The sequence below is a fragment of the Ostrea edulis genome, chromosome 4, assembly GCF_947568905.1.
Source record: "Ostrea edulis chromosome 4, xbOstEdul1.1, whole genome shotgun sequence".
Taxonomy (NCBI): Eukaryota; Metazoa; Mollusca; class Bivalvia; order Ostreida; family Ostreidae; genus Ostrea; species Ostrea edulis.
Genome location: NC_079167.1, coordinates 42,681,054 through 42,695,804, shown reverse-complemented (window position 1 = coordinate 42,695,804; position 14,751 = coordinate 42,681,054). Strand labels below are relative to the sequence as shown.

Here is a 14,751-nt window from a genome sequence, read left to right as displayed (position 1 = left end):
ACGAAAAGGTGTGTCTTAAATTAAAAAAAAAAGTACAATTAAAAATTAACGAAGAATATCTAAATTTAATGGAGGTCGGTGGTGAAGTCTTCGGAACCCAAATGATTTCGCGAGATTTAATACATCTAAATTCACATACGTAATAATTAATTATATAACTTTCTCAGAGAGAGAGAGAGAGAGAGAGAGAAGAGGGGGTCTTGCTGGAAGACTGTCATGATCTCAGTTACGTAATTCTGAACATGTTTGACAGCATTTGTTAGCGGGTTGTCAAACATGGTTCTCAACAAACACAATCATGTTAAATTTCATACGCGTGCACACATACACATTTTGGTAGACGTCTGGCTGCTGATGAAAATTTAATTACCACTTTTAATTAACAACCAATCGTCCTGTTTTATCTGGGTGTATCGTGAAAACTGAGACTCGTAACTTGCAGACACCACAAAATTTGAAAATGAAAAAAGAAAGTTTACCTTTAAACAAATACCGAATATCTTGTTTAGATAATAGTACAGTTGTCATCAAATTATTGTTTTAATACATATTACAACATAATGGCATTAATACTGGAAGAAATTCTGAAAAATTCACGAACTGTCAATTCTAATACAAATATTGACCTGCGGCTTTTATCGCAGGTGTCCGCTCATCGAGGGATCAATGAAGCGATGAGCATAACCTTCTATCTATATTACTTATACAGGGTAATAAAAAGACTAGGGGACTTCCAAGCGCGACCACTTTATTATCGCTCTACCGATACACGACATAACAAAGTGCAAATTTAGAATATCACAGTAGCTCAGGTGTAAGAAGTCAATACTGGATTAAGATACAGGTAGCTTACTTGGTCATTTTCTTCCCGGGCGACACCTGTGATAAAATCTACATTCTTTCGTCAGAGAAGATACAAGTGCATTAAAACGTACAAGCAGGATTTGCCAGTGATATTGATTTCGAGGAACTTTGCAGTATATACACACTTTTATAGACATTTTTACGTAATAGTTTGGGATGGCTTAGGACATGACTCAACGTTCCTGTCAAACAGAGACGCACAGAAGCGCGGCGGACTTGTTGCTTCATCCTTAATGCCGTAAGCGTGCTCCGTGAGCAACTTTCAGATTAGGTTGCGGGACTTCGCTGGTGATGCGGTCCACGCAAAATGAAGAGGGCAACATAGACACGGACGCCATACTGAGAATCACCCGAGCTCCCAAGACCCCGCCCACGTACGTCCCCCGCAGCCGGTCCTTAGACGATCTTCCTGGAGGTCTCCGGGTGCCGATCCTTCAGAAGCCTCAGTCCCGGGTGGCGGCCCGCCTGGAGGCCTTGCAGGACGGACTTCAGGAACTGACCATTTTGAGGGAACAACAAAAGACACTCGTTAACCATCATGTCAAAGACAGGCGTTTTACAGACAAAGGGCAGAGTCAGGTATATCATTTATATTCGTACAAGGCATGGAACTGCCCCCTCTACCTCCGGGTAGAGGGAGGAGGGGAACCCTTCTTTCTCTGTTCCGTCATTACAGGAATATTTTTTCTTATGAGTCAGTTAATGGTCATTCTGAACTCCAGTAGGTCAAATGCAGTACAGTTATATACGTATTGGGTTACAAAGCATCCGCCTCTCTGCTCTATACCATATATCAAATATAGCCTTATATGTTGGAGCGAGGGATGGGGAAAACGGGGGAAAGGGGAGCGCGGGGGGGGGGGGGGGTGAGCGAGGGGATGGAGAGAAGAAGGGTAAAGACAGGAGGAGGAGGGTTTATGGAGAGAAAGATAGGAGGGAAATAAGGACCACCACCCCTAAAGCATTCGTTTCAAGGGAATTGGGTTGGGGTTTTTTGGCTATAAGAGAACACGGAGAGACGCCATGCGACCCGTTAACTTATCCACCATAGTAAATTTTCTCGTCGTGTTGAGAAAAATAAAGGATTTACTTTTACATTTAATTACATGTGTGTTGCGATGTGTCTTCACCTTGTAAAGGAAATTTCGTCTAAAGAATTGAGAATTTAAAACCATTAATTACGTGTTCAGACAATGAAAAGAAAATTGTTCGAGGGTTGTCAGAGAACGTTCAAATAGAACGACTTTCCAATTTCTTATCTGTATAGCCGTATATTTCTTCCTTGTATCATATCTAATTAAAAAGCTATGCCTCTATGGTCGTGCTGCAAATGGAATAAACTTTTGAACTGAAAAATAAATACCAAACATTTTTTGTAGGATTTTGATCCCGTTTCATGATAAAAGGGAGAAAAATGGAAGTGCTGTTCTAGCGTTTGTGAACCAACATCTTTCGATAAATTCAAACAGTATTTCAAAGAAAAAGTGCTCTCTATATGCATTTGGGGCTTTAATGTGCCATTTAACTTCGAACTCGCGATATTTGTGTTGCACATTTAACAGTGTGTCCAGTAGCAGAATATTAAAACATTGTTAATAAACATTCAACAGCTTCAACTGTTCGTTACAATAGCGTTCTGATCCTGTTGATACAATTAATCACATATAACGCACATCTTAACACTTCACTTGCAGTTCAGTTTGAAATTCCGTAATAAGATTTCACAGATAATTAGAGCCAGACATCAGCCTGGGCGGAATTCCGCAAGAGTTTTATATGACAGCTAGCAATTTATGATTAATTTAAAAATTTAGATTTAAAATTATATTGTCCGTAAATGTTCGGGTCAAATATAGCCACTAGAAATCCCTTATTTGATGTCGGTCACGTCAGAACACGTTGGAAATGCATGCACAGAAACATTCAAAATTATTCACTCGAAAAACATTTAGTTGGTTTGTTTTTTACATAGAAAAACTTCGTCATAGTGTTGTTCAACACTTGATATAGAAAGCAAAAGTGATTTTGTGCCAAAAGAGTTGTCAGAATAGTGAATCAAAGTGGTGTGTTTGAAGTTCTAGGCCTGTCGAATTTGCAAAGTGTCAGTCAAATCGCAGATAACAGTTTATTGTATTAAGGATTTGAAATACACGGTGTTTTTTATACTTGGATTAAGACCTGCATTCTAATCGACACAGAGTCATAAATCGTAGACCAAAAGTTTTGGAAGCTTTACTCAGTCTTCCCTTTATTGATAGTAGCTATGTAGATAATGACTTCAAAGTCTCCCCACTGTCGCATTGCGATCAGTAGATTCTGACAGTCACTATTTATTCATCATACACAATGTCTGTATATTTGTTCATATTCATTGTGTAGGTCGTTGGCCAGACAGTAGGGGGGGTGTATAAGAAATCTCGGGAAAAGAGATGCTAATATTGAATCAGAATCTTAAAGTTTGCTCTCTGATGTTCAAAGAAAATACCAATACGGACACATTAAAGTCAAGATGTTCTCCAACCCAACATTACCTAAACCCATACTCCCGTGTCGATATCGATCTTTCTGTTCAATACTAGACATTACATGGACCGCCTGTTGTTTGATTCGGTGTTGGAGATTGTTGTAGTCTTCAGAAGCTATGTATTGGACATTAAGTATCGTCCGTAATCGCCTTATAGACACTAAAAACTGTGACACTTTGATTTGCTGATCTCTATTTGTGAAAAAGATTCTCCCAAATTTAGAACTAATAATCCCCGAATTCCTCATTTCTACTCCGGACTTGAGACTATAGTCAGTAATTTTGTAAATATCCTCAGGAATGTGAAGAGTTCACAAGTCTTTGTTTCCGCCGGTGGTGAGCGCTTTCACTTTTCACATCCTGCAAAGATAATACGCGACATTCCGTCTGGAAAAGGTTTTAATTTTAGATTATACTGCATCAAAATAATACCTTAATATAAACATGGAATGTGATATTAAACTATCAGTTTAATATAGTATATCTCGTCATTACTCGCGAGATTTCACGTGAACCGCTTTGACCAGTATGTTGATCACTTCTAGCTGCGAATCTGTAGCTCTCTGGGGGAAATATTGGGGTCAGTCCCAGAGAGCTACAGCCACTCAGCTGTACACGTGACTAGCAATGCTAAATTCCAAATTACAAAAGAGAGATGCGTCGCTCCGAAAGAAATTTTTAAAATTCCGTAGAGATGACAATTGTCGCAAGGACCTGTGCTTCAGACACCTACCGCGATCTACATCAATGGAAAGAGAATTTAATTTGCTGCTCGGTAGAACATTTGTCCTCCAGGGAATGTTGAATATAATTCAGAATGTTTATATTGAAAATATATTTTCTTCATGGCGTTTTTCAAGGCTTCTCGACCAACGTTCTCTCTAATTAGAGAAATTTAAAAATATTTTTATCCCCCCCCCCCCCCCCCCCCCCCCCCCGCCGTGAAATGGTTGTAGTACTTGTAATCTTTCCCGTACTTCTGTCATAATTCGGTTTCCGTTTATTATCACTGCTGTGGATGAACATAGAACATGGACATTTGGAATTGAACATACTGATCAAGTTTGCATTTGGGTCAGGTCAAACGTTTTTGCCAGAGTTATGCCCCTTCGATCGCAGCTCCCACTCAGTACCATCACTGTTTCCGCTTATTGTCTCAGTCACACAGGGAAATTTTTAATTGAAATTTGTTATATAGATACATCATGAGAATATACAGGCCAAGTACTTACATGGGGCCGGTCCGACAACGTTTGGCAGAGCTACGGCCCTTGAGTAGGGGCATATTCGTTTCGCTCCGACACATCTATTAATTTATTTTATTTTTTTTTATTGTTTAAGCATCCATTTTATCGGAAGCCTATAGTGCTTAATATTTATCTTCTTATAGATAATTATTTACAAAACGTTTACATGCAAATATTTGCCCTTGCGTTCTGAAATACCCCCACCCCCACCCCACCCCACCCCACCCCCCACCCCCTCCCCCCATGAAATCTTACTCTGTAGATATGGATCAGATCCATCCCACTCCTCCTTTTCTCCCCAGAGTAGGATTTCACCTGGTATGGAATAAAAACACATTTTCATCTTCTTCAGAGCCACCGGGCCAATTTCAATTAAAATTGGTACACATCATCCATGGGTGAAGATGATTTAAGTTTGTTCAAATGAAGGGCCGTGCCCCGATCAAAGGGGGGCTAATCACAAAAATAGGTGGACTATTTAATAATCTTCTCAAGAAGCACTGGACCAGAGAAGTTCAATTTTACATTAAAGCTTCCGGATATAGTGCAGATTCAAGGCAGGGTGGGGCCACAATAGGGGATCAAATTTTTACATGCGAGTATATTGGGGAATCTTTAAAGATCTTCTTCTCAAGAAACACGGGGCCAGAAGAGTTCAAATTTACATGAAAGCTTCCTGACATAAAGCCAATTCAAGTTTGTTTAAAGCATAGCCCCCGAGGGTAGGGAGGCCCCACAACAGGGAACCAAACTTTTACATTCGAGTGAATCTTTAAAAATCTTCTCAAAAAACCACAGTTCAAGAAGAGCTTCTTGACAAAGAGTAGGTCCAAGTTTATGCAATTCATGATCCTCGGGGGTAGAGTGTGGCCACAATAGGGGATCGAAGTGTTATATGCGTGTATATGGGAACATTCTTTAAAAATATTTCTTTAACTATCTAAGCTAGGGCTTTTATATTTTGCATATATATTCTTTACAGTGAGAGCTTTGATTTGATGCAAAGGTGCGTGACCTTGACCTGAAAGTTTGACATATTTAATAAAAATCTTATCTATACAATATGTCATGAACTATTTAAGGTAGATCTTTCATATCTTGTATATAAATTTCTTATGGCAAAAGCTTTTATTTCATATCATGCCCTTTGACCTTGAAGTTTGACCTACTTTTAAGAAATTATAACCAATTTAGTATATCCGGAACTATTTAAGGTAGGGCTTTCTTATTTTGTATATATGTTCTTTATTACAATGATGTTTGATCTTTTGACCTACTTTTAAAAAAAATCCCTGACCTATTCAATATCTCCTGAACTAATCAAAATAGAGCTTCTTATTCATATCTCTTATGGCAATGTCTTTTATATCATACCATGATCAATGACCTTGTGATCATCCCGACCAACAAGATCATGCCAGTGATATTGGTGTTGAGGCATCTGTTATGTGAATTCATTTTCAATAACATGATGTGATCCTTTAGGGCTAGGTTGGGGGCCACAATATGCGGTCAAAATGTTTCATGTGAATAAAAGTCAATAAAAAAATCTTAAAAATCACAAAGGAAAGACCAAGGTGATTCAGGTGAGCGATGTGATCCATGGACCTCTTATTTTTTATTTCTTTGTTTTACGTGCATTCGATAATATTGAGACGTCATTCAGGCCGTAGCAGTGAGGGTTCTTAACGTGCCAACGCCTGCCGCGACACGTGAACGTTTTTAAGGGGGTACTCTACATCGTCTTAATGGCCGACTTCCTTTTAAAACATGGATGAAAATATCAATATCAGCAATATTTGCCTATTCATTTCAAATATCATCTAAGAGAGGGACTTGTAAGTTGTTAGAACTTGTTCCCAATCATTTTGATTTTGATAAAATATGTTCAAAACAGGTATCACCGCCTAGCTGAGTAGCCCAGTAGGTTAGCATGTCGACTGATGAACTGTAGGATCATGGGTTCGAGTCCAGCAGTTTTCAATTTTTTTCATATTGCTTTCTACTAAACCTGCATTTTTTGACTAAATAAAGTAAATTTGAAAGTTTTCAATTTCAAAATACTGTTGTACATATTCTTCACTTTTCATCCATATCAAACTTCTCTGGTGTAGCATACCTCCTTAAGACCTGTGAATCTCACTTCTAAATACCGAGAGTTTGGCGAAGGAGCAATCACTACATATGTACGTCTTAGGTTTGACGCGGCCATGGCACAAATGGAGTTTGAACTCACGATATTCCGATCACGGAACGAATACTCTATAGATGGCACTGAGCTATCGCGGCCGGTTGTCTGCCTAGCAGGTGATCCTTACTTCTCACCATTAATATAAACATTCTTGTTCTGTATTTCTAAATAGCTCCAAGTACTCAAAAGAGGCCTGTGGGCCACAATGCTCACCAGAATCACATTGACCACGCTGTTCATTTTAGGAAATCTTTGATAAATATTGTAATTGTCCATTTCAGGGTTTGTATATGCCAAGACGGCGGTACTCCACCAGCGCACTAAGCAGCATCAGGGAGGAAACGACATACGAAAATCTTCCAGTTTACTATCAAAACAACAACACAACTAATGGCGGAGACGAAGTCTTCAGCAATAATTCCGCTGACAGTTCTGACGATCTATCGGTGTCGTCCTCCTTAAAGAGAAGACCGTCCTTTCAATGTGATACAATCATTACCAAAGATTTCGTTCAGCAGGTTCCGTATCACTACCCACGAAAGGACGATCAGAATTTCCCTAGTCCTATGCACGCTATACTGAGACAGTATGATGTCGTTCTGAAGACTGCCAATTCTGAATCCAATTTAACGAAATCTGCCTCACAATGTGAACTGACATCCGCATTAACACAGCGATCCGTAGCAGATTCCGTCAAAAATGTGTCAAAAACGGAGGGGTTTAAAACGTACCTAAAACAGCGGCGATCGAGTTTACCTATAACCTTAAAACCAGTCAAAGTGACAGACATCGATCAGTTCTGGCAGAACTATAGCAAAGGGACCAATGGAAATGCATGTGTCAAAGATGACGTAATATCCACGTCACTGGATACTACTACGGAGTCGACTCTGTCGTCTGTAGAAGAGGAAGCAGAACCACAGACGCATCCTAACAAAACGCAAGCCAAAAATCAAAGTACTGAAAGTCCCATAAATAACTGTCCGACAGAGCAGCACGAGACCGCTCTATAAACTAGGTTTTATTTTAAATGGCAATTGTTCTCTAAATTTTAATTTAAAAAGGAGATAGCTTGATTAACCAAAACCAATGAACCATGTTCTTAACTAATGTTATAACTTATGTTATTTATATATTTTAATAAAATGCATATACTAATCATTCAAAATAAATAAATGAAAGCAAGTAATCTGTTAGCGAGAAACTTACATCTATAATGACTGACATAACCTACCTTGTGTGACTGTGCTAGAGATACAACTCAATTGTGAGTCTGCTCTGAACCCGCATCATGGTGTGAGCAAAGTTCAGGTATCCTCATGGTTAAGAACTGTACATGTATTATATTGACTGTGTACGATATTTCATTTGGCAAAAATTTATTTTTTAACAAGTTGGCGTTGATTTGATTTAGCCCTTTCTCAATGTGCTATATAAAAATATATTATGTATACACATGACAGCTATGTACTTGATTAGCGGTAGCTGCTTTCCACGAAAGGCGTTAAATAGATACACAGGTAAATGTAAAACTCACAGGTGCTTGGGTCATAATATATGAATACACATCTAACAGGGATGTGACTGAAAACTGGTCAAAAAGGGAGGAAAACACCTAACCCTACCTGGAAAAATATCATTTTCTGCCACTTAAGATCAAATCCAGAGTGTTTAATTATTTTGAAAATTTAGCAAATCAGACGATTTCCAACCCTGATCTAACTTTATACATATGTAAATAATCATATGTATATGGTTAAATGTGTATTCATGTCACGACCCAAGCACCCGTGGTAAAACTTAACACCTCCACTGTGACCAGACTCTTGGCACTGGATCCATGGAATGAGGGAAATTAAGTCTTACTTGCATGAGGTTGCTTGCAAATTAATTTTACAGACTTTTGCACTCCCCTCCCTTTGTTTGAATTTTTTTTTCAAATACATGTCATTTTTTGGCTAATTGTGGTCATAGTCCCCCTTTGGGGCAAAAAAGGTACAAACTCGGGTTGCACCCCACCCTCCCTTGAAAATTATCTAGATCCACCACTGCAGCTCTCCTAAACAAACATGAATCTATATAATTGATTACTTAAACAAACTATACACTTGTGTTCTTGAGACCAAGATTTTTCTACACTTATCACATGTAAGTTTGAATCCCTATTGTCGCCAGCCCTGGCAACGGGAGCTGTGGTTTGAAACAAACTTGAATTTATACAACAAGCAGATGCCTGCATGTCAATTTGCCAGTGTTTCCTTTGCAGCAATGTTAAAATTTCCTGAATTGTGTAAAGTTAGTAACAATTACACTTCACAAATCTGTTTTTATATCGCGGAACCTCATGCTGTTGTTCAGAGACAAAGGATATCAAATATCCTAGGGAAGATCACCTGTTTTAGTGTCACATGATCGTATTAGTCATGTGACCTGATATTTTTACATTCTTGGATCCTGTAATAAATTGCTTCAAAACAAGTGGAAGATGCTATGACATTGAAATATAAAGTAATTAGAAAGATAAAGTGTCAACTGATTTACTTAAAAAATGCCAGAGGATGTCACAACACTTTATCATCAACTTGAGGGCATTTTTCTGTAACAGCAATCAAATATAACCAAAAAAATTTTTAACATTCCAAGATTTGCAGAGGTCCACATTTCTTTTCCTTGTTTCACACAAAACAATCCTCTTCCACTTTTGCCAAGTCGTTTAAGGTAGCTCACTACACTAAAGCTTATACTCTGACACCACCTCACAAGATGGCGATTTAAATGTTTTTTGAAAATATTTGTATCGATCGATTTGTTTGTCTATCATTGTAGCTCAGTGGTTAAAGCATTGGGCTGGTGAACTGCAGATCTCGAGTTCAAATCCCCCAAAGTCTTTTATTCATATGTGTTGAAATAATTTTTTTTTATTCAAATATGTAAGTTTTTTGGCATATATACTTATTGTATATTATCTTATCTATTATAATTAAATCAATTCGTACTGATTTGAGAAACTATTTCTGGGTGTAGTGAGCCACCTTAAATACAACATTTTTATTCTCTCTAAGCATATTAGAGGGAGAGCGATCATAGTACCTGTATCAAATTTACTGGTCGGCGTGGGTTCGAATCCCGCTCGCGCTGGTAAGTGAGGAAGTTTTCTAGTTTACTTTCGGATGGTCGGTGGTCACTTCCCAGGTACAGTGTATCTGGGTTCTCTCTTCCACCAATAAAAACTGGGCACCACCAGATAACTGAACAAGAGTACCGCAAACGGTACATAATACACCCGTGAAATGCTTACATAGGGTGTTTTTCTTGTGCTATAATTTGTATAACTTTGCTACAGGTAGTATCAGCCATCATGAGGCTTTGACAAACTTTCATATCAACAAAGGGTCTTAGCTTAAAAATTGAGATTTCCTCAAAATGGACTAAGTTCAACCTGTAATTTTTTCAAAAATGGAAGTAAATCAAAATCCTTCACCAGATGCACATCTTCAGTACCTATACAAACACTCCACAAAATAAGAAGGTCCTCACTTGAAAACTGTGGGAGGAGTTGGGCAGACAAATTATGTACCCTTCATAGAATATTAATTTCTAAATAGACTAAGTTCAACAACCTGTAATTTTCTCAAAAATTGCAGAAAATCAAAATCCATCCCACATGCACATCTTCAGTACCCATACAAACACTCCACAAAATAAAAAGGCTCTCACTTGAAAACTGTGGGAGGAGTAAGGTGGACAAATTATGTACCCTCCATATAATAATTATTTCCAAATAAAGGGGCAAAACTCCTGGAAAAAAGGTCGAAATGGATCAAAATTGCAGTATGATCCAGAGTGACCCACAAAGAAGCTACACAGCAAGTTTCAGCATGATATGTGAAAGGGAAATGAAATTATAAAGAGTAAACCCCGAACGGACGGACATCGCTGTACCATAATACGCCCCGTCTAAAGATGGGCGTATAAAAATTGTTGAGTGTGGCGGAAAACAGCAAATCAATCAATCAATCAATCAAATTTACTGTAGTGTATATTTTATTATACATAGAAAATTAGAGACTTTTAAAAACTAACCATTCAACAAGCAGATTTTTACATATGCAGCTTAAGATATCATACATTCTAGCTTACGTGAAGATAAACGACAAAATATGACTTTTTAAATTTTTTTCTGCCGCAGTGCTGTAGACCTGTTTTCATTGTGACAGCAAATAATGTGAACAATCTAATTCAATTAATAATACTCTGTTTAATTAAGAGTAGACTTCTTGGACTCGCAACCAGCCTATAATTCATGTGAGTTAGAAATGAAAGCAAGCAAATTGAAATCAACAATTTGATAACAAATTTTATAAATTATAATACATGTACAAAGTTTTATTTCTTTCTAAACAATTTAATTGAGATGGATCGTTCTTTGGATGGAAAAAATGGCGCACATACGACAATATGCTATGCATTCGCATTAATTTCCTCGGAGTAAATATGAACCGAGTCTATAAATGTTCGAACACTCTCCGGGTCGACGTCCCTGATTACACCATGACCAAGGTTAGCAATATACCGCTGGGTCCCAAACTTTGTTACCATATCTTTGACAGCATGTTTAAGCTCTTCCTAAAATATATAAGAGATATTTAGTATGGTGTGACCATTGACTGTAAATCGACTTTTATTTGTGACAATTTTATGTCACGATTTAACAGTGCTAAACTGCTTGCGGTGACTTTTCACAAGGGAGATAATTCTAAACAAATACGGGACACAGTAAAGGACTGGTTTACAACAATGAGGTTCTACAAACACAAATAATAGTTGGTTTACAGTAATTGTTTTACCTTGGGAGCTAAAATAATTCACATCCTGGTACACAGGGCTTACATACCACCTTCCCAATACTTTAACAGGTAAAGATCGGCACCTCTAATACGGCCATCTCATGTCTAGGCATTATAATTTTGATAAAATTTAAATCCATACTATATGAAGAATTTATGATTGCATCATGATATAAAATTTTCTAACTTCAAGGCTAATGGTTCTAGACAAAACAAAAAATAATAAAAAATTATAGGTCAATACCATGAAATTAAAGTAAATATACATATCCCGTAACATTTATATTGAACAGATACAAACACAAAGAAACCGTACTCTAAAGCTGTGTACAGTATTATCTCCCCTTGGGAAGCATAGCTCTTCATTTGAATACTTTAAAAATGTCACAAACAAGTGACAAATGGAGACCAGACAAACTTTTATCAGAAAACCTTTGTCTCAGGTGAGCTACATCATGATAATGTTAATTCTCATACATCAGAAGTCAGTGGAGTCTGTACTGTCCGACTTCTGACAAACGAACACATCCACAAAACTTATCTCTGTGCTCTCTCTCTCTCTTTGTACTCTCTCTCTCTCTCTCTCTCTTTGTACTCTCTCTCTCTCTCTCTGCCATGTTGGTTTTGTGTGCAAGTTAATAAAATTCTAAATACATGTACAGTAAACCATGGCTATAGCAAATCTCCAGGGCCAGTGAAAAACAGTTCATTATAAGCAAACTTTTTGTGTCAATAATTTTTTGATTATTTTCTTCTCATAATGGGAATAAATGTCATGATCAGGAGTATTACATAATCTGAGATGTACACATGATCGGGAGAATTACGTAATCTGATATGTACACATGATCGGGAGTATTACGTAATCTGAGATCTACACATGGTCGGGAGAATTACGGAATCTGATATGTACACATGGTCGGGAGAATTACGTAATCTGATATGTACACACGATCGGGAGAATTACGTAACCTTACCCGAGTAGAATACAGCATACATGGATCCAGGTTCCCCTGCAGTGTCACCTGACTTCCAACCAATCGTCTGTCAAGTAGAAAAAAATACTAAATTGAAACCTGAGAAAGTGTCACTGTTTAACCACAACAATCAGAAGATGACTGAATTGATTCGATTAATTGTATAACGTCTCTCTCCTATTCTAACTAGATCCCCACAAGATAAAAGACGACTGAAAGTGACAAGAAAATAAACACACCGAAGCATACTCAACAAAATATTCTCATTTTCTCCCATTCCATGTTACATGTGAAAGATGAGAACATATCATCCCATCAACACCTCCCCCCCCCCCCCCCCCCCCCCCATGTAGCATGTTTTACTGTCTGTTGAGCAATAACTCCATACCAACAATAAATAACGAACTAAAGAATATAACCTTGCATGTGTAGGTTTTAGGGTCCAGTCAATGCTGACCACCTCATAACCACTGTTGGACAAGTCCTCCAAGGCAAAGTGAACATCTTTGGCAAAAACTACCTGTAAAAATGCATACAGTATAATGTAGTACAGCAAGAAGGACACCGCTCTTGATTAATTGCACAAACAATATTCTTTCATATTTGAAAAAGGCATCATTTGTCAAGACTTGTTTAAAATAATCAGTGCAGGATCATCTATATATTTTGACTCAAAAGACACCAAGAATCACTTTCTCTACTTCTTTTTATACAACTACTGAAACGTAAAAATTTTTCGTACAGGAGAAGTTTGTGAGTCTACGGTGGTTACAAGTCTTTTATATACACAATAATGAATACAATAAACCGATCAATTGATTCGCGGTGACTAATTTGCATAAACAAGAAACTCTAAACAAATATAAGGAACATTCAAGGACTGGTTCATGATGAGAAGTATTCATGACAACGAGGTTCTCAAACCTCACAAATATTTCTCGCATGTGAATAAAAATTGTTTTACAGTACCTGAAATTTACTTCATCGTCAGATACCCACGGCTGATCTCATCTTCTACTCATCACGAGTAGAATACTCATCACGAGTAGAAGACGAGATCAGCCGTGATAGAAGATGAGATCAGCTGTGGGTATCCGACGATGAATTTACTCGTGTGGGTATTTATTTGTGTAATTTTCCTTTTATTGTAACATCACTTCCACAGAAACATTTCAAAACCTCTTACCATGGGAACATGCTCTATGTTTTGTTCTGTTAACCTCTCCTTAACTCCATATGCTATTTTCCGAAGATAAGGAAGCCCAAATTTATTGAACAATCCAGGACCAAGCTCCCCAGCATTACTGTCAAACACCTGAAGCATCTATGATGAGGAAAATAATAAATACGTACAAGAATTAGAATTTCATTGAACTTGTGTAATTTACAAAGAAAACAGGCTTTTCTACAGTTACTATGGTTCCACATACCTGTGCTCCGGCTTTGACCTGAGCAACTAGATAGTCTATAGTTTTGGTTGTAAGTAGCTGCAGTAGTGTGTGACTAGCATCAGGATATTGTACTAACCATCTCCTGGCCTTGGGTACTGGGGCTGATGAACTGCCATCAATCATATACTTCATGATTGTCCACTAAAATTGTTCACATACAGGATTAGAAAAGTACAATAACACTGCCACATCAAACAGTGATTTAAAATAAAGTGTATCTGAGAAATCTCCTAAACGTTTTGATTATAGGAATTAGATTTGCAGACTTCTAAACTCAAAACGTTGCCTAGCAAGTAGATTTCTCAGGTCAACTTTATCTTAAATCAAAGTCTGAAATCTCAATGATATTTTTGCTGGAATGATATCATGAATACAAGAATTTAAACTTTTTTTTCTTTCAGTGACCTTCACCTTATCGAAATGACTATAGGTCAAGGTTAATGCATCCCTTCAGGTCACAGCAACCTTTGTGTCAAATATGAACATCTAGCATCCCTTTTTATAAAGATTTGAAGTTATGCAACACACATAAAATTTAAACTTGTTCACCCAATGAACTTAACCACACCACCTTGGGTAAAGGTCATGACATACTCTCAGGTGAGCACCTAATGTTTGTTAGGGAGAAATGAATGGGTCATAATTGGCAT

General features: G+C 37.6%; 2 protein-coding genes and 1 pseudogene across 2 annotated transcripts in view; 1 reads left to right on the top strand and 2 right to left on the bottom strand.

Annotated features, from left to right (window-relative positions):
- Positions 1–939, bottom strand: part of LOC125669462 (phosphatidylinositol-glycan-specific phospholipase D-like) — a 69,055-nt gene extending 68,116 nt beyond the window's left edge. Inside the window, exon 1 of the mRNA XM_048903972.2 lies at positions 854–939. The gene's annotated coding sequence lies outside the window, so the exon portion shown is untranslated. The remainder of the gene's footprint in view (positions 1–853) is intronic.
- LOC125669470 (uncharacterized) lies at positions 742–8,011 on the top strand. The gene is made up of 2 exons (XM_048904001.2): positions 742–1,443; positions 7,108–8,011. The coding sequence occupies exons 1-2, from the start codon at positions 1,156–1,158 to the stop codon at positions 7,837–7,839; spliced, it is 1,020 nt and encodes a 339-aa protein (XP_048759958.2). The 5' UTR covers positions 742–1,155; the 3' UTR covers positions 7,840–8,011.
- A 2,841-nt stretch (positions 8,012–10,852) lies between these two features.
- Positions 10,853–14,751, bottom strand: part of LOC125669475 (uncharacterized) — a 41,143-nt pseudogene continuing 37,244 nt past the window's right edge.

Coding starts and splice junctions, on each gene's coding strand:
- LOC125669470 (XM_048904001.2), top strand. CDS start 1,156: ATGCGGTCCACGCAAAATGAAGAGGGCAACATAGACACGGACGCCATA. Junction 1,444..7,107: donor CAGACAAAGGGCAGAGTCAG/GTATATCATTTA, acceptor TGTCCATTTCAG/GGTTTGTATATGCCAAGACG.